The sequence below is a fragment of the Colius striatus genome, chromosome 3 (assembly GCF_028858725.1).
Source record: "Colius striatus isolate bColStr4 chromosome 3, bColStr4.1.hap1, whole genome shotgun sequence".
Classification (NCBI taxonomy): domain Eukaryota; kingdom Metazoa; phylum Chordata; class Aves; order Coliiformes; family Coliidae; genus Colius; species Colius striatus.
In genome coordinates this window covers 94,265,523-94,290,337 of record NC_084761.1, presented here as the reverse complement: position 1 = coordinate 94,290,337, position 24,815 = coordinate 94,265,523, and the positions used below count along the sequence as shown (strand labels likewise).

The following is a 24,815-nucleotide window of genomic DNA, read 5'->3' as shown; positions in this document are numbered from 1 at the left end:
TTACAGTTAGGCTCAAAGATCTATAAAGGTCTTTTCCAACCTAAATGATTCTATGATTCTGATGTTTTCCTCCTTCTTTCTATAGCAAAACTGCCTAAGAGCAGCAGTGTTACTCCAGGTTAGAGACACTAAAAATTAATCATTGCTGCTCTAGGATTGAAATGTAAACTGTCCTGGGGTTGAATTCTGAGTCAGTGCCAGCTATCACAATGCAGCTTTCTGAGGGATTCTTAATCTCTTTAATGTCTGATAACATCCAGACAGTTAAGGTTGGGGAAAATGGTTTTTACCTCTGGTATTCAGCATAACTGAAGTCAAGAGTAACTTTTTGTACCTTTCCTTTCATTTTGCTTCTAATCCTATGTTTCTAATCTTGCTGGAATTTTTAGGACTGGAAGTGTCAGTATGTATTTCCAAATACCAGGGTTTAATTAAAGAGCCCAGCTAAAGTTAGCATGGTTATTTTGAGCTCTGAGAAATTGATTGCTTTTGCCAAATAGTGGAGAGGCAAGTTCCTGTTTCTGTTTATTTGAGGAGGAATTAATACCTACCACAATGGACTAAATGCTGAAATGACTTATAAGCACAGGTATAGCTTCTCAGATGGTAATCATTTGGTAATCATTAGAAACAAAAAAGAAAAATGCCATGGTGGATGTGGCAGTAAAAGGGGATTCAAATTCAGTAACACAGAAAAGACCTCTCAAAGTTAGAAACACTCTAAGTATTTCCTTTCCCCATCAGCACTGGGCGATCACTGTGAAGCAGTTATCTGAGAAATCTTTACTGCTTGAGAAACCAGCCAGAAAAGTAATTAAATCCCTGTACTAATATGTTGCTAGACATGTTAATTAGTAATGTTTCTTAACAATACTGTCAGTTGTGACTCTCTGCAGTTTTTACTGAGGTCACTGTTCAGTAAAGCTTATGTAAATCTTCACTTAAAGCTATGCTGGTCTTAATCAGCAGATGTGTTGGGACATCTTCAAAGTTCAGTATTGGCAGCAATCTGAACAAGAGATTTTTTTGTGGTGGTTTTTACTTGGTATAAACAACTTGGAAAGGCTCTCCCTGGATGAACAACTTCTTGTTTCAGAACACTTCCCATGCATGTATAGGTGTTACTCTGGAAGTTGATTTATCCAGTCAGTACATTTAGGTTTTTCTCTACAGTTTTCAGACACTCCTAGGAACATATCTCACCTCATTTTGTAATTTCTCCAAGAAGTTGGTCATGCAACTCCTAAATTTGTGCCAGCACTAATAAGGAAATAACCTGTCAAGCTGTTTTGTCTTTGCTGGAGGCAGAGCTAGCTGCTAGCAGAGGCCAGTTCTTGCTCCCATTGGCACCAGGAAGAACTCAGACCTATGTGAAAATTTGTGTGCATGCCTGTTAAAAATTGAAGGAGATACTTCAAGTATTTAAGTTAACTTTGAGATGTATTAATTAGGCTCCTACTCATCACAGATAACCATAAGGACAAGATGGCAGGAGTGTAGGCAGGCAAATGAATAGGTCACAGTTCAAATTCTTTTGAAGAAAATGAAGTACAGAAAGAGAAATCTGTCTGTCAGGTGGATTTACTGTTATTCCCAGGATAAGCTGTTGCTCATGCTTGACAGCTCAAAAGAAATTAGGTGTTTCACAGGGCTCCAAGAACAGTCTTAGATACATTTTGCAGCATTAATTGAATGAAATGGTATTATTCCAGATATGGCCAGTAGCTTATCTGTGGGGGGGAAAAAAGGGAATTCTCATTCTGATTGAAGAATCTGGATCTCTGGAGAGAAATGTCTTTGTGCAACTGGCAAGATAACTAGAGGGTGGTTTTGTTCTTCTGATTCAAATCAAAATTGTGTACATCTGCCTTAGACTTCCCCGTTCTGAATGTCCTCTTGATGGCTTATTTTTGCTTTAAGTTTGTGGTGGCATTGATATTAGAGACAGACTGTTTTCAAACAGAGAAGTACAACAAATAAAGTGTGCTGTTGAGAAGAGCTTTCTCCTGAGGAGCAAGACAGATCTTACTGACTTCTTGTTTGTTGGAAGAGGAGGGAAATGGAAAAGGCAACGTGATACAAATCCCAGATGGAGACATCTGTGCCTTGAGCATTAAAATTCTGATACAAAGATTTTTTTGGACAGTGTGAGTGTGCAATCAGAGGGTGGGTGCTGTATAAATGCTTCAGAAAGAGCCTGGCAGTGCTGTGGATTTACAGGGTAGTAGCTTTTGTGCACCAAATGAGCTGGAACTCCATAGGGCATGACATTCGTGTTACCTTGAAGCAGCCTTCCAGTACCTAAAGGCAGCCTACAGGAAAGCAGCAAGAGGAGCTTTTAACAAGGGCATACAGTGATAGGACAAGGAGTCATGGCTTTAAACTGAAAGAGGGCAGATTTAGATTAGGTATTAAGAAGAAATTCTTCCCTGTGAGGGTGGTGAGGCACTGAAACAGGTTGCCCAGAGAGGCTGTGGCTGCCCTATCCCTGGACATGTTCAAGGATAGTCTGGATGGGGATTGGAGTCTAGTGGAAGGTGCCTGCCCATGGCAGGGGGCTGGAACAAGGTGATCTTTAAGGTCCCTTCCAACCCAAACCATTCTATGATTCATTACAGAAGAATATATCAGAGAAAAGAACTGGCTCAGAAGGCAATTTTGGAGACAGAATGTGGGCACAGTGAAACTAACAATTTATATCTATTTCTGTAGTGCTTGTGTCAGAGCTGACCATTGCTTTAAAAAGACACAAGACGCCTATTAAATGTCTCCTTTCTCTCTTGCACAGAGTGGGTTTGTCTGTAACTGAGGACTTTGAAATAGGTCAGATTTGTAGTCCTTTGATCTTGCAGAAAAATAGTGCCCTCTATCTGTTTGCTCCCTCCTGTTCCAGGGTTTATGTCAATAGAACGTGAACTGTGTTCTCTCAGCCTTGGAGGTCCAAGGGAGCTTGCCCAGCACCACCTGCCTCTTTACCACGCCTCAGCCCTTTCACTGCATGTAATCCTGCTGCTTCTTCCCCCTTGCAGGATCAATCTGTTCTTCCCTCAAAACTGTGTGTCTCTCTATTTGTAACTGAGGTGGAGTGGTCATGTTTCAAAAAACTTAATCAGTCATTTGGTGTGTACTGTTCTGTCATCCAAAGTGCAAATGTCTTGAGAATCCATCTGAGATCTGTGCCATTAGCAAGGGAGCATCTCAACTCCAGACTTTTCTAGCAGTAGGTTAAGGCAAGGATGGCAAGCTGTGGGAAACCAGCTGAAGGAGAATTAAGCCAGATCATCACTGTTGCTGCTGTAGAAAATTGCAAAGTTCTGAAGCTTCTATCAAAAAGAACCTTTTAGTTCTGTTGTGCAAACAGCTGCTACCACAGTTAAACTGCACAGTACCAGCTGAAACACAGCCTTTGTTCCCAGACTTCCAAGGTGTCTTTAATTTAACATTATGTGCTACGTGCTAGTTAAGAGTGTGGCAAATGATTTTAGCACTCAGAGATCAGAATAAAACCAACTAGGAGTCAGAATTCCAGCATCTGGTGTGAATTTGCCATGTGATGGAAAATTGGAGAACTTCCCTGTGCTGTTGACTTTTGTGTAGGCTGCTCAGCAGAACTATGTAGTGCTAATAAACCTCTACTGGATGACAAGGAGTCATCAGGCTGAGTTTCAGGAAGGGAGAGTATTTAATCTTTTCCCCAAATAACTAAGATTCTTAGCTGGTTGTGCTAATCTGATGTTTAATGAGCATTTTTAACCTTGAAAGCATGGCTGTCAACAAACAAAGTGTAGTATCTGCTGAAACACAGAGACTTATTACTTGTTCTTTTTTCACCTGTTTGTTTTCTTAGCCTTCCAATATTTTTTTCACAATGGATGACATAGTAAAGGTTGGGGATTTTGGACTGGTGACTGCTATGGACCAAGATGAGGAGGAGGAATCAGTACTTACCCCAATGCCAGCTTATGCCAGGCACACAGGACAAGTGGGGACCAAACTCTACATGAGTCCAGAACAGGTTTGTGCACTTCTGCTCTAAAGCTCTGCGTGGCAGTTCCTGGAAGACACGTGAATTCCCAGGAGGAAAAAGCTTAGGCACTCTTTCTAGTGAACTGTTGCAAAAAGTGACTAAAAATTCCAGTTTTGACCTAAATTGAATTCCAAATTTAATATCTTATTGATTATAGAAAAAAAGTGGCTAATGATTTGTACTTTGATACATTCATTTATTGTCTGTTGAATGTACTAGATGCATTCATTTATCTTGATTTTAATGTAGCAGAAAGGTAACTGTGTAATATTCAAGTTCATTAAGCGAGGACACAGTATTGTGCATGAGGTTGAAGTTGAAACATTTTGCTCTGCAGTTGATTCTGCAAAGAGGAGCTGAGGGTCAGGACCTTACCCATGCTCATTTGATAAAGTTTGCCTGTTGTGCAGTTTTCAGCTCTGCACAGGACTAATCACTTCCATATGTTGACCTGAAAGGACGTTTACATTGTACATAATTGCATACAGTGATTGCCCTGATTGCCCAAAACCCTAACTCTGCCATTTTCAGATCTGTGGGAACACCTATTCGCACAAAGTGGATATCTTTTCTCTGGGACTGATTCTCTTTGAGCTGCTCTACCCTTTCAGCACACAGATGGAGAGGGTCAGGGTAAGTATGGTGTTGGGTTGTCTTCAGTTTGATCATTTGTGTAAGACAGCTATTGGCCTGGTGAAACACTTGCAAGAGAGTTCTTTTTGGTTTTGAAAAAAGCCTTGCAATTAGGAGGACAGCTTCTTTATCAGCCTTTCACAGACCCCCTGAATCACTGAAAATAAATTACAGTCTTCCTAATGTGTGCAATTGAATTGAGGCCTTAATTTCTTTACAAACCTCCTCTGTTGTTAAGCCAAGTAAGAGAAACTATTGAACTAGGATATCCAAGAACTCAAGCAACAAATATAGCTTGTGACTTTGAGCCTGCCAGCTTTTTTTTTCATTCAAGGATTGGAACCATGCTGTGCATTTTTATCATTTCTTCCTTGGTTTGCATCTGCAGTGGTTTTTTTCACCCAAAGCACTTAGTGAGAAATTGTTATAGGAAAAGGAACAGCAAGTTTTAGCTGTGAGTCTCACAACTTCAAGCAGTAACTGTTGACCTTCACTGCATCAAATATGAATTTGGGAGGTTTGATGGTGCATTACAGCTCTTCCTTGCTGTTAAAATGCGTGTGAGAACAAGTTCATGGGGTACAGGAGCTACAGTCAGAAAGGCTTTTCCTCTTGTAAATGGTGACCAGTGACCTATGCAGGAAAGAAAGAGCCATTATAACTTGTATTTATCTTTTATATGTACATGGGGGGATTAAATTCTCCTGTAAGGATGGATTGCTTTTTAGCAGAGATGTGAGAAGCAGTTTGAACCATACAATGAGTGCAGCTTGACTGAAAGTTCCACCTATGCTGGTGTTGCATTCTCTTGCTTAAAATGCTCTGGCTTTTTATAGTACAAAAGAGTGTCTAGAGGAGGAGTGACAGTGCTTAATTTGAACCCCTTGCATTGGAACCAGTTTCTTTCTCCAAATAAAATAATTACTGAGGTCTAGAGCTAATAAAGAGCTATCCTGGATTCTCAAACTCTCCTGAGGCAGTGACTACAAGCTTTGCCCTTCCAGTATTCCTGAGTTTAAAAGCATAGCAAGTAATGGGAGTGAATCCTAAATGGCATCTAACTCTGGCCTTTTGCTCCATGAGAGAGTAAAAAGAGTGCCCTGACCTCCCACTATTTTCACTGTCATTATATTCTTTTTTGTAAAACCAGAAAGAAACCCTCACCCCTTTTATTGTCAAGTTCTGGACTTTAGGTGCTTTGGTAGCTGTTTCCAAGTTGTTAGGCTGAAGTTTTCATGGTATCAGCCAAGCATCAGCACTGCTTGCTGAATCCCCAGACGAGGAGCATGACACCTGCCTCTGCCTCAAGCAGTTAGCAGCCTATGGCAGTGCAAGTGATTTCCAGATTAAGTGTTTGAAAACGCATCACTAAATGCAGGCTGCATTGGTAGAGGAGGACAATTTTTTGCTCAGTTCTCTTGAACAGGAGTTGGGCTCTTGCTCATCACTATTAATTGGTCGATTTATACTTTCAGTGGAGTAACAGTGAATTGAATTTTGCTTTTAGTTTAGATTCCTTAATATTTTGTGCCCAAAAGCACAGAAGGACATCCTTCTTAAGTTACACAGAATCACAGAATGGTGGGGGTTGGAAAGGACCTCCAGCGATGATCCAGCTCATCTCTCTGCTAAAGCAGGTTCCCTTCAATCAGGGGGCACAGGAACGTGTCCAGGCAGGTTTGGAACCTCCAGAGAAGGAGCCTCCACAACCTCCCTGGGAAGCCTGGGCCAGAGCTCCCTCACCTCAACACCAAATAAGTTTCTCCTCACGTTCCAGTCAAGTTTCTGTGTTCCAGCTTATGCCTGTTACCCCTCGTCCTATCACTGGGCATTAAAGAAAAAAGACTGGCCCCATCCTCTTGACACCCACCCTTTGGGTTTTTATCAGCACTGATAAGGTCCCCCCTCAGCCTTCTCTTCTCCAGACTGAATAGCCCCAGGGCCTGCAGCCTTTCCTTCTCACACAGATATTCCAGTCCCCTCAGCATCTTGGTGGCCCTGCACTGGCCTCTCTCCAGCACTTCCCTGTCCTCTTGAGCTGGGGAGCCCAGAACAGGACACAGGACTCCAGATGAGGCCTCACCAGGGCAGAGTAGAGGGGCAGCAGAACCTGTCCTAACCTGCTGCCCACATTGTTCTTGATGCATCCCAGGATGCCATTGGCCTTCTTGGCCACAAGGCCAGTTAGCAAATTAAATGCTAAATATTGCCCTTCTGCCCTAAAAACATGCTAAAGTGGGTCATGGGCTGCTGACAATTACAGAACTGAAATTCCTAAGGCAGCCTGCTGCAAATAATTGTGTCTGAACATGCAAAACATACTGTCACTAGATGGAGCTGATGTGCTTGTTATGGAACGAACACTGAAGGCGACCAGCAGCCTTGTAAGGTCACAGAAATAGGCAACGTGAACTGCCCTCAAACTGCTGATAAATCTGCCCATTAGGCCATAATCGTTAAATAAACGCCAGGGCTTACATTGCTAAGTCAGAACCAGTCATTTCTCCCCCTCCCCAGTACTCTGTCCTCGTGAGACTGCATCTGGAATATTGTATCTAGTTCTGAGCCCCTCAATTCAAGGGCAGGGAGCTGCTGGAGAGAGTTCAGTGCAGGGCCACAAAGGTAATGAAGGGAGTGGAGCATCTCCCTTGTGATGACAAGCTGAGGGACCTGGGGCTCTTGAGCTTGGAGGAGACTGAGGGGTGATCTTATTAATGTTTACAAATACATAAATGGTGGGTGTCAGGAGGATGGAGCCAGGCTGTTCTCAGTGATGGCCAATGATAGGACAAGAGACAACGGGTACAACCTGGAGCATAAGAGGTTCCAAAGAAACACACGGAAAAGCTTCTTCCCTGGTGATGTGAGGGAGCACTGGAAGGGGCTGCCCAGACTCCAGGGTTGTGGACACATTCCAACTCACCTGGACGAGTTCTGTGTGACCTACTCTAGGTGGTCCTGCTCTGGCAGGGGGGTTGCACTGGATGAGCTTTTTAAGGCCCATTCCAACCCTTAAAATTCTGTAATTCTGTTATTTAATGTGTCTTAATACTGGTGCAGGTGATCTTGGGGATTATGGGTAGTGCACACACTTGTTGGCTTTGTAGAGCCCAAGTGGGAAAGACAATTGTGTAACATTATAGGCTGTATATATATAGGGAAACAGCAATTTGCCCATTTAGGTATGTTGTGATTTTTGGCCACTAAAGCAAGGCTTTAAGCCAAGGTTTTGTTTCCATCAAGCTGATTTGTTTGCATTTGTTTCTAAGAGCAATAGTGTAATGCTACCAAAGAATGGAGTTTTTGAAAAGTTACATGTTTTCCTTAATACTTTTCCAGACTTTAAGTGATGTTAGAAATTTGAAGTTTCCAGCACTGTTCACTCAGAAATATGCACAAGAGGTGAGTATGTCTGATGCTATTAACTGGAGCTTTTTCTTTGATAGCTGTAGCTTTTTTCCTTTGCTTTCTAATTGCTTTGCAGTTAAAAAGGGAGGCAAAAAAAAATCTAGCAACTGGATCACTCAAGTGGGAAACCATATGAGCAAATTGTGCTGTGTTCTTCTTAGTGAGATGTTTAAAGTGATACAGTGGCAGATCAAGAGGGGGTGATGAACAAAATCCCCCATTAAAAGGCTGAGATGCTTTCAGGTGTCCATGGTAGCTTCAGAGCAGCAGCTAAAGGAGACCAGGTTTTCTTGGTTTACAGATGCAGGCTGCTCAGGGCAATGTGATGTGCTGTGCTCAGCTGGAATAGGACACTGATTCTGATTAAATTTAAGATAAATTTGGGGATCTCATTAATATTTACAAGTATATAAATGGTGGGTGTCAGGAGGTTGGGACATCCCTTTATTCTGTGGTATCTAGCAACAGGACAAGGGGTGATGGGATGAAGCTGGCACAAAATAAGTTTCATTTAAACATAGGAAAAACCTATTACACTGTTGGGGTGAGGGAGCCCTGGCACAGGCTGCCCAGGGGGGGTGTGGAGGTTCCTTCCTTGGAGGTCTTCAGGACCTACCTGGACATGTTCCTGTGTGATCCTGATCTAGGTGAAACTGCTTCTGCAGGGGGTTGGACTAGATGATCTCTAAAGGTCCCTTCCAAGCCCTACCATTCTATGATTCTATGAAATAGTCAAACTACCTGAATATTTAAAGGAAAACCTCCAATTTGGTGTGAAAAATTACTATGTGGCTTAAAACACAGTGGCTTACACATGAAGCTAAACATTACTCATACATTACATTTCATGTGTTTAATGAGTTTTTTGCTTGCAAATGATGTAAAGGTTTTATAACTCTATTGAGTCTTGGATCAGATTTGATTTACCAAATTGATTGCAGTCCTCCACAGTTAAGACAGTTTAAGAGATGCACAGTGATACTTCTTCAAATATTTAGTGCACTTCCATCTACTGTGCCAAAGCACTAGTGCCCAAATCACTCAGAAAGCAACTGGGGACATTTACCACCTGTTGATACAGCTACAATTGAAGTCAGAACATTTAACAAGAATTTATGACTTGGTTCATGTAGCACATGTCATGTTTTCTTTTAGTACACCATGGTGAAGGACATGCTCTCTCCAAGTCCCACTGAAAGGCCAGAGGCTGCAGCAATCATAGAAAATCCTGTGTTTGAAGACTTGGAACTGCCACCGAAACCAGTGCTTAGGCAGAGGTCACGGACAATGAGCTTATCAGGAAATAAGCATTCCAGACAACCAAGCAAATAACTATCCTCAGGATCACTTCTTCCACTCGGCAGGTTTCCCAGGGATTGTTCAGCAGAAGGATCCTATGATACAGAATGTCTTATCTTGGAAATAGTTTACTTCAACCTTTTGTTGCCATGTTTCATGTATAAAACGTGTTGGACAGATTTTGGTTTACTCTGACAGCCAATGAAAGCCAGTAACCACACTTCTCACATTCCCTTTTTCTTACCTTAGCTCTCCTAAGTGGATGCATCCAGCTACTGTGCTTACCAATGTTGTGCTCCATTATTGTTTTTCAAGGGTTTGGGGTTTCTTGGGGTTGGTTTGGGGTTTTTTGAAGCTTGTACATATATCAGCTTGCTGGGTAAGTGAGAGATCTGTAACGTGTAAATAGAATTAAGATACTGTATTTTTATAGAGTGAGTTACAGTCTCTAAGCCTAGTAAGTATCTGTCTGGATCACTTGCTCTTTGGTGAAATGATTTGGAACTGACTTATGACTCCATTTTTTTTTGTCCCTAGTGGGTAAACTGGGAATCTGCACTATTTTTAAAGCAAAAAAGTACCACAGTTGTACAAACTGTCACTCATTGTAGCCAGTCATTAGAGGAAATCATTTCATACCTCTGCACTGTAGTAGATCTTAGGGAAATGGGTAGATCTAGGATAATGGGATGAAGCTGGAACACAAAAGGTTCCATTTAAATATAAGAAAAAACTTTTACTGTGAGGATGAGAGAGCCCAGGCTGCCCAGGGAGGGTGTGGAGCCTCCTTCCTTGGAGATCTTCAAGACCCGCCTGGACACGTTCCTGTGCGACCTGATCTAGGTGACCCTGCTACTGCAGGGGGGTTGGACTAGATGATCTCTAAAGGTCCCTTCCAGCCCTACCATTCTATGGTTCTAGGGAATGCATTTTATACAGATAAAGCTGTAGAGAAGGAAAAGGAGCTTTTTGCCATTAAAAGGAGGGTTTTTTAATAGGCAGTGGTCTGGAGAGCCATAGGAAAAATCCTGTATGAAAAAGTTGTGATTGCAAAAACTTAAACCTAATGAAGTCATACTTGTCATATGTAATCTTGTAGATTTGTACTTTGTAAAACACCCCCCCCCCCCCAAAAAAAAATCAATTGGTAGGCATTTGTGTAATCTGCTGATTTAACTGCCTAATGCCATGCTTTCATTTCTCCCTGTAAATATGTTTATTTTTATTTATAAACTAGAGGATCAATCCATTTGGGTTGGTGGTGTACAGAATGCACTTGCTGTAATTGTTGAGTGCATTAATTATTGTGACTTCTTTCAAGTCTAAATGATTTAATAAACTCTTTTTGGTTTTATTTATAAGATTTCAATTGGATGGTTGGTTGCTTCTTTCTGTTCAAAGCCCTGCATCAGTGCTTGCTGCAGACAGCAGCCTGGTGCAGTTGCAACATGAGAGGTGGGTGATGGTGTTCATGTAACTTTGCTTTTTGTGACCAGACTTGCCACAGTGCATGTGAAGATGAATATGCTGCTTGGAAGGGAGACAGTGTACCAAGTGGGTTATGCAGACAGTCAGCTGTTAACAGAGAGGGAAGAAGAAGAGGTAATTCTTACACAATTAGAACTGGTTTCATATAACTGAATTTTCCTGTTTCGCAGGCTTAAATTTGTTAAAAGTTCTGGCCTCTGAAATCAGTTTCTTAGAAAGATGTTGGATTCAGATCCTTTTGGGGGGGTCACTGGACTGTGGTGTGACACTGGGACCCGCAATTAAACCTGCTGACACTCTGCAGCTTTGTGATAAGGCAAAAGAGGATTACAAAGATGGGCTTGCTTGTGCTCTCCTGGCTACAGGCTTGTCCAGTTGAATGCTGCAGTGAATATTTGGTCAGAAACAGAATTATATTGGGGTTAGCTGAGTTGAAACAGAAGCCAGTTAAGCGTGTTCCCTGTTAGGATCAGGTGTAAACACACAGCTAAATGGCCACATTTGAAGCTCTTTGCCTTCCCTGCCAGCTCTGTGATTACAGGTGGAGCACAGGAAATGAGGAATAAGGTATTTTTAACTTGCTGTACATCTGTGCCTGGGTGTAAGTAGCTGCCCATTCTAAGGGCCCTGCAGCATTTCACCACCAAAAATTGCCTTATGTGTTCACACAAAATGTGTCTGCATGTTCTGGGACGTCACCCTTGTCCTCAGAGGCACGTGCAAATCCTACCTGGTGTGGTACAGGCCCAGCCACAAAAGTACCTGGCCAGGCTCCACTCTCCTGCCTGTGTCAGTGAGTCTTTGCTTCTCTTTGCACTGGATGCTGGAGTGTGGTGTCTCTGGCTTTGCTGCAGGGTTTGACCAAGAAAATCTTTTCCATAACCAGAGAAGTTTCCCACTGAACTCAGATCTTGCCTACAAGCGATTGTTTCCCTGTTGCTGACAGCTCTACTTGCTCTGCCTCAGCAGTGGGGGAACAGGATACTTCTATGAAACACCTCTGTGGGCTTCAACACCCCTATCAGCTCCAGGACTGTTTTGTCAGCTCTTTAGAAGCAGCCTACCTAGAGGAGTGCACCTCCTATGTTCTTTTAAAACGGGTTTTAATTATACTACATGCCACTGTTCTATCCCTGTCCTTCTGTCAGATGATCACAGAATGGTGGGGGTTGCAAGGGGCCTCCAGAGCTCCTCCAGCCCAGCCCCCTGCTAAAGCAGGTTCCCCTCAATCAAGGGGCCCAGGAACGTGTCCAGGTGGGTTTGGAAACCTCCTGAGAAGGAGCCTCCAAACCCTCCCTGGACAGCCTGGGCCAGGGCTCCCTCACCTCGATAGCAAACAAGTTTCTCCTCCTGTTCCAGTGGAACTTCCTGTGTTGCAGCTTGTGCCCATTACCCCTTGTCCTGGCACTGGGCACTGCAGAAAAAAGACTGGTTCCATCCTCTCAACACCCACCCTTTGGGTATTTACCAGCATTGATAATTTCTCCCTCAGCCTTCTCTTCTCCAAGCTAAACACTCCCAGTGCCTGCAGCCTTTCCTCATAAGGAAGATGTTCCAGTCCCCTGATCATCTTGGTGTCCCTGCCCTGGACTCTCTCCAGCACTTCCCTGTCCCTCTTGAGCTGAGGAGCCCAGAACTGGACACAGGACTCCAGATGAGGCCTCACCAGGGCAGAATAGAGAGGGAGAAGAACCTTCCTTGACCTGCTGCCCACACTCTTCTTGATGCATCCCAGGATGCCATTGGCCTTCTTGGCACATTGCTGGCTCATGGTTAGTTTATTATCAACCAGCACTCCCAGGTCTATGTCTGCAGAGCTGCTCTCCAGCAGGTCCATCCCAGCCTGTGCTGGTGCATGGGGTTGTTCCTTCCCAGATGCAGGACTCTGCACTTGTCCTTGTTGAACCTCAGGACGTTCCTCTGTGCCCAAGTCAGGCCAGTCCAGATCTCCCTGAATGGCAGCACAGCCTTTTGGGGATATTTTTCAGTTGACTCAGACCAGATAGCAAACCATGACTGAAAGACTGAAGGCATTTGATCTAATCTGCATTTGCTCTTTGCTCTCATCCTGGAAGAGGAAGCAATGAAGAGAAGCTTGTCTTGGCTCTGTACGGGTGACAGCAGCAGCTTTCCACCTTGATTGTGAGATCCCAGTCTCTACGTGATAACCCTAGTTCCAGGGACATCAGATGGCTCATAGTCAAGGTTGACTGTGCTGCCATTCAGCAAGATCTTGACTGGCTTGAGAGTTGGGCAGAGAGGACTCCTGCCCTGTCCAGCTTTGTGCCCTCTGGATGCTTCCCCCAGAATAAGGGCAGGCTCACCTCTTCCCTGTTGTTACTGGAGTCCTGTCAGGTGGAAGACCTCACCCACTCCATGAAGAGTTGATTTGACAGGAGTTGCAGCCCCAGGCTAGGGTTTTTTCTTCTACCAGGCTCTTGGCAGAGAACTTCTGATTCTTGTACCAGCATCTGCAGTAGCTGAGCTGCTCCAGGCAGTAGCTGCTTGCTTTTTGCTACACCTCTGAGGACGACCTTCTACTGCTTTTGAGCTGGAAGAGCACAGGGACTCAGAACTTCTACTAGCCTCCCCTTTTATTCATTAATACTGTGACCTTCTTCACCCCTCTGAGTGAGTTAGTTTTAGCCTGGATCTCTTTGCTTTGTGTTTTCTCTGCTTCCCAGGCTGCAGAAGCCTTGCCTGTCCAAAGCAGAGCAGGCTCTGGGGACAGTGACCCTCCTGTGCAAACCAGCATGAGCCCCCACCAGAACTGCGCTGGAGGAAGCCATGGCTGTTGTCTGAGCAGGCACCAGCCCTCACAGGACCCTGCTACAGAAAAGCTGTGTTCCTGGGGCTTAGCTCTTACCTTTGCTCACTGTTACAGTGCTGCCTTTCTAGGGTGATGCTTCAGGGAGCTCCTCCACAGCCCTCCTCCAGGCAGCTGGGGATGTGTGATGCTGTTTGAAGTCCAGACAAGCTCTCGGGAGTGGTAAAAATAATTGTTCCCATTAATGATCTTTTTTTTTTCACAGCTGTGGGGTCCAGCAGTACTCTGTAGCTACACTCACAGCATCAAGGCACAGACATCACAGTGCAAAACACAAGTAAGAATCCCTCTTCACTATCCCCTCTTTGGTTGGTGACCTGTAGCCAGCCTCCTTTGAACCCCCAGAGCACTCAGTGCTCTCGGTGTTACAGCGAGTCCTGCTCATCTCCTGGGATCTGCAGCATGGGATATTCCCTTCCAGAATGAGGAAAGACCTGTGAGTTACCTGTAATTCACAGAAGCTCTGAACCTCTTGATATTTCAGAAATGAATGGAAATCTGAGCACGAGCCCTGACTGCAGAGTAGTGCCTTTGTAAAGAAGTCACCTCTGTTCTTTGACTACATCCCTCCTAACTCCCATACACTGACATGTGTGGACTTGTCTGGACAAATTTGTAATGTAAAGTGCAAAGTGAGAGCTACACTGGATTGAGAAGAAAGAACTACTGTCCCACCTCACTTTGCAGATCTTACCAATGCTGATAAACACCCAAAGACTGAGTGTCCAGAGGATGGGGCCAGTCCTTGTTCTGCAGTGCTGGGTGACAGGACAAGGGGTAATGGGCACAAGCTGCAACACAGCAAATTCCACCATAACCTGAGGAGAAACTCCTTTGGTGCTGAGGTGAGGGAGCCCTGGCCCAGGCTGCCCAGGGAGGGTGTGGAGGCTCTTTGGAGGTTTCCAAACCCACCTGGACACATTCCTGTGCCCCCTGAGTGAGGGGAACCTGCTTTAGCAGGGGGTTGGGCTGGAGGAGCTCTAGAGGTCCCTTCCAACCTCCACCATTCTGGGATATACACAAGGACAAGTTCACAGTATCATACTGATATTTTTTTTTCCCCCCAGCCTGAAGCCTGAATTTATCTTAGGAAATGCTCATTAAAAAAATGATTACCCAGGAAAGAATTAACTCCATTAGTTATAACAAATCACCCCGAAAATATCCGAGTTCCTCATTTGTAAAACTGGAAGATGAAGGAATGCGTCTGTGTCATGTGCCTCCCACTGTCATCTTCCAGCCCCTCCTTCCCCTGTTTTCCTGCCCATTACTCTCCCATCAGGATGTGCTTTGGCACTTTCTGCTCCACTGCCTCCAGCAACTGAATCCCCATTAGTTGGGTTTGCCCTTCAGGGCACTGTTGGGCACAGGCCCCGTGATGCTGTATTCTAAGTCTGGAGCAGTCTTGGAAAAGGTGGCGATGGAAACCATGTCCTCTCCAATGTCCACCTGAGACCTGTGCCTGCAAATGAGCAGCTTCTTCAGGGCCCGTTGGAAGTCCCTGTTGAGGAAAGCATAGAGCATTGGGTTGATGGTAGAGTTGCAATACCCCAACCAAGTGATGATCTTGAAGGTGTCAACCAAGACGGTGCTGCTGGAGTCGGTGCCTCTGGCGGCCAGCCAGACGTTCAGGACAAAGTACGGCAGCCAGCACAGCACAAAGACTGAGATGATGATGCTGATGGTCCGTGTGGCCTTGTTCTCCAGCTGCAGGTGGTTCTGCCGCTTGCTGTTGGGGTGGTAGTGAATCTCCAGGCTCTGAGACATGATACGAGTAGCCTTGAGCCTGGAAGCTCGGTAGATGAAGAAATACATACTGCACATGACCATGAATGGGACGAAGAATGCCAGAGCAGAAGCCACGATGGCAAAAATCCAGTTGGTGACAAAGATACATTCTCTGCCTGCATCAAAGTCCACCCCAGGGATCTCGTTCCAGCCTTGCATGACGGGAAGGAAGGAGATGAGGGAGGAGTATACCCAGACCGTGCAGGTCATCACGATGCATCTGCCAGAGGAGAGAGATGGGGAGGGGAGAGAGGGGCTGAGTAATTTAGAGTTGAGAACATCCAGTACAATTCAATCCCCATGGTAACCTGTGTGGGATATGTCACTGCTTAGCAGTCCCACAGGGCCTGGAGAAGGGAAAAAGCCAGGGTACAACGAGTCCACACATGAATATCTCTTAATGAGTGGGTAATTGGGTCTGTGGTTTACAGAATTGGGGTCAGCGTAAGGGATTCTCAGAGCTGCCTGAAAAAGAGGAGGGAAAGTTTCACTGAGGGTTTTTATGAATATTTAAAACATCAGCATGCAGATTTTTTTCTGATTGGTTTCAGCTTTAATGTCTGCCCATTATCTCATGCCTTGGATGGACACCAGATCCTCAGTACCATCACCACTTGCTCTATGACTTGATGGCCTGAACAGCCCCATTCTCCTTTTGGCAACTGCCTGTTCTCCACAAACCATGCACAACAAGAGTTGTAGTGGGGAAAAACATCCCCAAAAGAGCCTGAACCCACCTTGTCATGCACCCCGCAGCTGCTGCCTCCTCTCTGCCCCTCCTCAGGCAACTTCCTCCACCCTGCAGTCCTCATTTCAACATTCCCATGTGAAACCTGGACAGGAGCTTAGAAGCTCATCCTGTTTTTACTTCAGTTCCCCCATGAGTATCACTTGAGAAAACATCATGTGTTTAAGAGGAGGAAGACTACTGCTACATGCATTCTTCTGGAGGTCATTTCCCCTAGTTCCTGGGAGAAATCATGGAATCCCAGAATGGTGGGGGTTCGAAGTGACCTCCAGAGCTCATCCAGCCCAACTCCCTGCGAAAGGAGGTTCCCCTCGATCAGGGGACACAGATGGGTTTGGAAACCTCCTGAGAAGGAGCCTCCACACCCTCCCTGGGCAGCCTGGGGCAGGGCTCGCTCACCTCAACAGTAAATTCCCATGAAATGCCTACAAGGGGCAGGAGATGTAGGTACATCTCTGGTTTCTACCACCGTTTACAATCCATCCTTAGCTTGAGAAGTGCTTTCCCAGGAGCACCATCAAACCACCTCAGTTGCCTTCTCATTTTCTCCTGCACCACATTAAACATTTTCTGCCAAGTCTGAAAAGATGTGAAGATGCTTTTGCCACATCACTCTGCTTTTGGGCAGTGACTGTCAATAGGTCATTTGGCATCGAATCAATACAGGCCATGGACAAGTCAGAATCTGGAAGGACCCAAAGTGAGGAGCAGCTCCACTCACCTGCCACGGGACATCCTTCTTGAATAGTGATATGGGGTCACCACGGAGCAGTATCTGTCCAGGCTAATGAAACACAAGGTGACGATGGATGCAGTGCAGAACATGACATCAAAGGAGATCCAGACTTTGCAGAACAGCTTCCCAAACAACCACATCCCTGTCACCTCGTAAATGATGCTGCAAGAGAAATGGGTTCAAGTCAAAGCTGGGAGGGTGGATTTCAGGCATTGCTTCAAGACTTCACTGAGGTAACATGGTATTTTAACTCTGAGGGCTTAACTACAAAAAAAATACAACTGTTTAACTACAGATGGGGGTGCAGCTCAGTTTGACAGCAGGGATTCATCCTCAAAATGCTGCTGTGGCAATAAGCCACAGGTGGGGCATGACATTTTAGTCTGGAGAAGTGGAGACTGAGAGGGGATCTCATTAATATTTACAAATATCTAAATGGTGGGTGTCAGGTTGGGGAAGCACTTTTTTCTATGGTATCTAACAACAGGACAAGGGCTGATGGGATGAAGCTGGAACACAAAAGGTTCCATTTAAATATAAGGAAAAACTATTTCACTGTGAGGTGAGGGAGCCCTGGCACAGGCTGCCCAGGGAGGGTGTGGAGGCTCCTTCCTTGGAGGTCTTCAAGACCTACCTGGACACGTTCCTGTGTGACCTGCTTCTGCAGAGGGGTTGGACTAGATAAAGGTCCCTTCCAACCCCACCATTCTGTGATTCTTTGATTCTATGAGTGAAGACCAAACCTATGCTTCTTTCCTGCACTCCAAGTAGATGCCTCAAGAGAAGTGTTTTGCACCTCAAAGCTCCCCAAATTTTCATAGAATCACAGGATAGTAGGGATTGGATTTAGATGATTTAGAGATCATCTAGTCCAACCCCCCTGCTCAAGTGGGTCCACCTAGGTCAGGTCACACAGGAACACGTCCAGGTGAGTCTTGAAGACCTCCAAGGATGGAGACTCCACAACCTCCTTTTCATCTGCACAGCTTTATTTCCCACAGCTTTTGCCAATGGCCCAGTTCCTAGGGCACAGAAGTTGCTCTCTCCTCCAAGAAACTCACTTTTCATCTGGTCTTGTGTTTCAGAACTAGAGGATTTCAGCTCTGGGTTGAAAAAAAACCCCACTCAAACTCTTAGGAGGAAGCCTCCATGGCTCATAAGGTGTGCAGCTCACAAGTGCCTCAGCAGGATAAACACACCAGCAAAAAGCAGACATTATGCCAAAATTATATCTTCTGAAGTCAAAAAGGGCCTGTTAGAAGCGAGCAGCGAAGGCAGGAACATATGGCAGCTGTAGGAAGGCTCAGGCATGTTTCTATAGCATCCAGTTAGATGCCATTTACTTCCCCCTTTCTTTCACCAGCTTTCTGCAACTCCTGCGGTGCTGCCGAAGGAACTGTTGCGTGTGAATTTGATGGGAAAGGCTGAGTAACTACCTAGTCCTGCAAGGCTTTAATTATCCTGTAACTTCACAGCTTGCTGGTCAAATACACTGAAAATAGGGCTGCTGTGCACTCAGGTGGGCTCTGGCAAGGGCAGAAAGAGTCAACTTGATGGCAGAGGAGTCAGAAACCAACGTCTGCTCTGCATCTAATGAGCAACAGAGTATTAAAATGCCTTGTGGAGGTTATTCTTGAGCACAAGGGCTGCTCTAGGTGGGTACAGTGCTGCTGAAAGGCCCCAGCCCTTGGCAGCTTTATGTTATGTAAATGCTAGGCAAAAATTCAAGTCGATGTTAATCTACAGCAGAACCTGTCCCTGCACCGTGGTGACCTCCACGTGGCTGCATGGAGGGTTCCTACTGGTCACACAGGGAGAAGTTTCATGGATCTTGTTTAGATGGGGTCATGAGACATACAGAAGTTGAAGCAGGAATCCATTAATAGCCACTCCTCAGAAGCCTTCCTTCTCCCCAGAGAAGTTGCAAAGCCTGTGGTGTGAGCATTGTGGCCTTCCAGAAGCAGACCACACTGCTCTCATGAGCATCCCTGCACACAGAGCCCAGCTGAGCAGGTGGCTAGTTCTCATCAGCACACATCTGGTGGGATGCACCTGACCTAGCAGATGTTCTCTCAGCACAGGGTGGTGGATACCCATTCCCTTTTCTCTGACAGTCTCTGCAGCTTGGGCATTATCAAGGACAAGTGCAGAGTCCTGCACCTGGGGAGGAACAACCCCATGCACCAGGACAGGCTGGGGGATTGACCTGCTGGAGAGCAGCTCTGCAGAGAGAGACCTGGGAGTGCTGGTTGATAATAAACTGAACATGAGCCAGCAATGTGCCCTTGTGGCCAAGAAGGCCAATGGCATCCTGGGGGCATCAAGAAGAATGTGGGCAGCAGGTCAAAGGAGATTCTTCTCCCTCTCTACTCCAACCCCTACCATTCTAGGATTCTATGATTATACTGGTAAAAAACGACCAACAAAAGCCCAAAGAAACACACAATATGAACAGAAGTGAAGTCACCTCTATTTCACTTTTGTTTGTAAGAGAAAAGAGGAGCTGGAAATACTCAGCCTGGGTTGGCTGGAGTATCCAGATGACAAGCTAAGCACAGCTGAACCACTCCTTCAAACAAGCCAAACCAGGAGCAAAACAGAAGCCTTACTCTAACAAAATTAAGGCACCAAGAAACCACCTTATTTTTCCTTTCTATCATACTTTCCAGAGCTGAAATGGCTCCTAAGATCATTTCTTTTCTTTCTCTTTGGCATGTGTTAATATGCCAGCTGAGGAGCAAAGTGCAGTTCCCAAAAGCAACATAGATATGAAGCCAAACCATTGGGAAAGATGTGAAACAACAGCCACTTCATCAGCAGGGCTGAACGTTGCCAGTTGAGCCTGCAGGGTCTGTTCCTCACAACGTGGCCCACCAAGAGCTGGCAAGTCTTCATGCCAGGCAACACCAGGACATTCAGGAGGGGCACAGAACATCAGTTTTGCTCTGGTCTTTGCTCCCCTTCGGAATCTGGGTTGCTGTTAACTAAGTCACCACTCTCCTAGGTGGGCTGTTCTCTCTGTGGCTGCATGGCAAAGCCATTGGCTTTCATGGAAATCCTTTCCCCCTTGTAATGCCCTCTGATAGCATCAGGGGTAATGGCTTCAAACTAAAACAAGGTGGATTCAGACTAGATATAAGGAAGACATTTTTTACAATGAAGATGGTAAAAAACTGGCACAGGTTGCCCAGAGAGGTGGTAGATGCCGTATCCCTGGAAACATTCCAGGTCAGCTTGGACAGGGCTCTGAGCAACCTGGCCTAGTGGAATATGTCCCTGCTCACTGCAGGAGGGTGGGGGTAGATGATCTTTAAAAGACTCTTCCAACCCAAAACATTCTATGATCCTTCCTCTCCCCTCACCCTCTTCACAGCTGTGTTCCCCTCCTCATCCCTGCTGTACCCTTCTTCTCCTTTGCTGTTGGGTCTGAGAAGCTACAGACATTTTTTTCTGCTTCTTCTCATTCCTTCCATGTTTTTTTGGGACCCCAGAAGCAGGAATTCCCTTCTCCTTCATCCCTAACTGAGCAAAACCCAGTGCCAAATTCCCTTTCTCTCCTTGCCAAGGAAGAAGTCTTTCTTCAGTGATGGGGGATGCCACCAGTCTGGCAGGGGAGGCTACACATGCCAAGACACCCATCTGCCTTTGCTCTTAGTTACTGCTCCCTCCCATTGCCCAGGGTGCAAATACCCCATCAGTAGCTGGGAGGCAGAAGTAACGAGGATGGAGGATATCTAGAAATGCCCAGACTCCATTTACAAGACAAGAAATTGAGGACAGATATTGCCAGGCACGAGCAGAATGTGGAGACACCAGAGGAGTCAAGTGGACAACAGGAAAATCAAAGAGGAAGCAGTGCTAGCGATTATCAGCTGGAACTCACTCCTAAGCAGGGGTTGTTGAGCCTTTCTCATCTTTGAGCAAATGAGGTGCTGCCATTCCTAAGACTGGGGAAATGGAGAAGGTGATGTGCTGGAGGGATGGTTGGTGTGGGTGTAAGAGCAGGGGATGCTGTGCACTCCTTGAGACACCTGGGCTCTACCAGGTTGAAAACCTCTCATTTCTGAGCTTAAAAAAGAACATGGGAAGGCAAAAAATAAATAGCACATGGAAATGCTAAGTAGGAGAAGGATTGTTGCTTTAGCTAAGATTTGGTGTCTGACGCCCTGTGCTATTTCTAGGAGGCTGCAGTGGTCTGCAGTGGCCTCATCTGTGCAGTGGGAACCAGAGCTTCTCTTGGGAAAAATGAGTGGGTGCTATTGATAGGAGCACACAGATCATTTCTGCATCCCCTCTGGCAGGGGGAACCACGTTGTTTTGCAGGCAAGCCCAGCTCAGGCCCTGCAGACTCCACCACCACCAGCTGCAGACCAGCTCCAGCCCAGTTTAGCCTTACAACTGGAAATGGGGAAGGAAGCAGATAGCCGGACTGCTGCAGCCACATCAGCCAGGTCATCACCCACATACCTACTCAGAGCTGCTGATAGTCAGCCAGCTTGCAGACCCTTCCCACCCCTGCCTGGCAAAGAGCCACCTCTACAATCCCATCTTTGTGGAGGGATGACCTCATTCATGTCTACAAATACATAGAGGGAGGGTTTCAGGAGGATGGAGCCAGGCTATTCTCAATGATAGGACAAGGGACAACAGGCACAAACTGGAATATAAGAGGTTCCAAAAGAAATACAAGGAAAAAGTTCTTCCCTGTTGAGGTGAGGGAGCACTGGCAGGGGCTGCCCAGATGGGCTGTGGAGTCTCCTTCTCTGGAGACATTCAAACCCACCTGGACATGTTCCTGTGTGACCTACTCTAAGTGGTCCTGCTCTGGCAGGGGGGTTGCACTGGATGAGCTTCTGAGGTCCCTTCCAACCCTTAAGATTCTGTGGTTCTGTGATCTTTCTCCAACACAGAGCAAAACCCCCACTACCAGCAATAGAAATCTCCTGGCTAAATCCCTACTGTCATTCCCACCAACTGTAACAGGAGAGCAGCAGGGGATCATCCTACAACTGAGCTGCAATCCAAACCCCCAGGGCAGATATGTGTAGCACCAGGTGGAGGGAAGAGGCAGGTGAATACAGATGGATATTTTCAGGATCTGAACTTAAAAACTCACCAAGCTTAGAATTTAAATTGACAGCAATGTTTTTTCAAAGGGCATCATTAACTGCTTTTTTTTTTTTCCATTCCACCTGACACTATGAACTCATAGTTATGAGATTCTAATTACTTGTTGGGAAAATAACTTTTGATGCCAAATTCAGAAGCACAGAAAGCTCTGTGAGAACTGAGGCACAGAAGGTGAAAAGAGTTCAGCTTCTTCATATTGCTCCAGGAACACTAAACAAGGGTGCCAGCCTTCTGCTTTACACAAATCTGGCCATTCTGCAGCACAAGACAGCCAGAGCCTGCTTTCTGGATTAGATATACTGTATTTGAGCCAGGTAGTGAAGCTCCTGTGAAAATAAACCTCAAGCATGGAGAACTGCCCTCTGAAGTCATAGGATCATTATGGTTGGAAAAGACCTTTAACATCATCGAGTCCAACACTTCACCTCACACAGCCAAGCCCATCACTAACCCATGTCCCTCAGTACTTCATCTGTGTGTCTTTTACATATCTCCAGGGCTGGGCACTCCCCCAGCTCCCTGGGCAGCCTGGGACAGGGGCTGACGACTCTCTCAGGGAAAAAGTTCTCACTAATCTCCAATCTTAAACCTCCCCTGCTGCAATTTGAGGCCATTTCCTCTTGTCCTATCATTCATTCCCTGGGAAAAGAGACTAACCCTCACCTCACCACAGCCTCCTGTCAGGGAGTTGCAGAGAGTGATCATGTCTCCCCTCAGCCTCCTCCAGAATAAACACCCCCAGTTCCCTCAGCTGCTCCCCATTAGACTTGTGCTCCAGACCCTTCCCCAGCTTTGTTGCCTGACCCTGGACACGCTCCAGCACCTCAGTGTCTTTCTTGTAGTGAGGGGCCCAGAACTGCACACAGCACTTGAGGTGCAGCCTCACCAGTGCTGAGCACAGGGGGACAATCCCTGCCCTGGTCACACTAGTTCTGATACAAGCCAGGATGCCATTGGCTTTCTTGGCCACCTGGGCACACTGCTGGCTCATCTTCAGCTGCTGTCAATTAACACCCCCAGGTCCTTTTCCCCCTGGACAGCTTTCCAGCCCCTCTGCCTCAAGCCTGGAACATTGCCTGGGGTTGTTGTGGCCCAAGTGCAGGACCCAGCACTTGGCCTTGTTGAACCTCATACAATTGGCCTCAGCCCATCACTCCAGCCTGGTGAGGGCCCTCTGAAGTGCCTTCCTGTCCTCAAGCAGGTCTACCCACCTGCCCAGCCTCATGTCATGAGCAAATTTACTGAGGGTGCACTTGATCTCCTCAGAGCATCAAAAATCACCTCATGCAACACAGAGCTGGTCCTGAAAGAGGGAACTCAGTGCACTGGAGCCATTTGAAAAGCTGGAGATCTAGTTCAGACCAGCAGTCAGGGTCCCTCTACAGCCAACAAGAAAAATACCCTTTGGAATTCTCCTCTAGTCATTTTAAGGCATTATAAAGGGTAGGGAAACTGAGGCATGGAAGCACTGACCCACAGTTAAGCTCTTTGGAGACCATGTGAACACTGAGCCAGCCCTGCTCGAAGAGTGGCTGCAGAGCCAGGAGAGATGTCACACTGCTGCCTGATCCTGCCTTACCAGCACTCCTTACCTAAAGGGCATGACCAGACAAGCTACGAGGAAGTCTGCCATGGCCAAGGACATGATGAACATGTAGGTGACGGTGCGCAGCCTCTTTTCCACCAGCGGGCAGAGGAAGACTATTGTGTTTCCCAGGAGCGTGATCAAGTCAATGAGGGTCAGTATCAGCCCAATGATCACTTCTTGGAGGCCGACCCCTGCCAATGGACCACCTCCTTTCACAAAGGAGGAGGCAGCAGAGGAAAAATTAGAGAGACAAGTTTCGTTTGTGTCCATCAGCATCTTCCCACTGTTAAAATCTGAAAGAGAGGAGAAGGGGGAGGGAATAAGGGCTTTCATGAACATGACAAGTACAAGTCTATGAAAGGAAGTACAGAGATCATGTTTATGCTTCATTTACTGCAAGAAAAATCCTCATACCCTGCTGTGTCTGGGCCATCACTGTCCCATGGTTATCAGTCCAACAGAAGTGTCTGAGATCCTGATGATGAATGTGCAGTGCTGGCTGCAGTCCTTCATGGCAATTAAACACCGTCCTGTGAGGGAAAAGGTATCATCAGGTGAAGTGTGGTATGAAAAACTGAGATGTACTGAGGGCAGAGAGAGGACAAGCAAGCAACTGAAATCCTAAGTTAAGGCAGCTCTGCTAAATCCCACTGAGCAGCATGCCATCTCAACAAAAGATGGGAGCTGGAACTAGATCATCCTTAAGGTCCCTTCCAACCCAAGGTCTTGTCACGATCTCATCGTTATCTTTGCCACCCACAGACCAGGTGAGGCTGCTTACCCAGACTGGTTGCTTTCATAACCCCACTACTCAGTACATACCCTGCCCTGGGTTGTCCTGGTATATTTTTAGGCTCTAAAGTTTAGATTTTTTTACTGCCATACAATCACAGAATTGTTTTGGCTGGAAAAGCTCATCAAATCCAACGACTCACTTCACACTGCCAAGCCCATCACTAACCCATGTCCCTCAGCTACACAGCTTTTAAATATCTCCAGGGCTGGGGACTCCACCACCTCCCTGGGCAGCCTGGGACAGTGTCTGACAACTCTGTCAGTGACAAACGTTTTCCTAAGCTCCAGTCTAAACCTTCCCTGCTGCAACTTGAGGCCGTTTCCTCTTTTCCCATCACTTGTTACCTG

At 46.0% G+C, this 24,815-nt stretch overlaps 2 protein-coding genes across 2 annotated transcripts in view; one reads left to right on the top strand and one right to left on the bottom strand.

Moving 5' to 3' along the window:
* EIF2AK3 (eukaryotic translation initiation factor 2 alpha kinase 3) overlaps positions 1–9,875 on the top strand; it is a 49,050-nt gene extending 39,175 nt beyond the window's left edge. Inside the window, exons 14-17 of the mRNA XM_061993693.1 lie at positions 3,848–4,015; positions 4,559–4,660; positions 8,000–8,062; positions 9,224–9,875. Coding sequence (XP_061849677.1) covers positions 3,848–4,015; positions 4,559–4,660; positions 8,000–8,062; positions 9,224–9,400 — 510 coding nt within the window. The 3' untranslated portion in view covers positions 9,401–9,875. The remainder of the gene's footprint in view (positions 1–3,847; positions 4,016–4,558; positions 4,661–7,999; positions 8,063–9,223) is intronic.
* Positions 9,876–15,014: 5,139 nt separating this feature from the next.
* Positions 15,015–24,105, bottom strand: LOC104551050 (octopamine receptor). Its single transcript, XM_061993229.1, has 4 exons — positions 24,087–24,105; positions 23,677–23,965; positions 16,940–17,116; positions 15,015–15,690 (listed from the first exon to the last, which is right to left on the bottom strand). The coding sequence occupies exons 1-4, from the start codon at positions 24,103–24,105 to the stop codon at positions 15,015–15,017; spliced, it is 1,161 nt and encodes a 386-aa protein (XP_061849213.1).
* Positions 24,106–24,815: the final 710 nt, after the last annotated feature.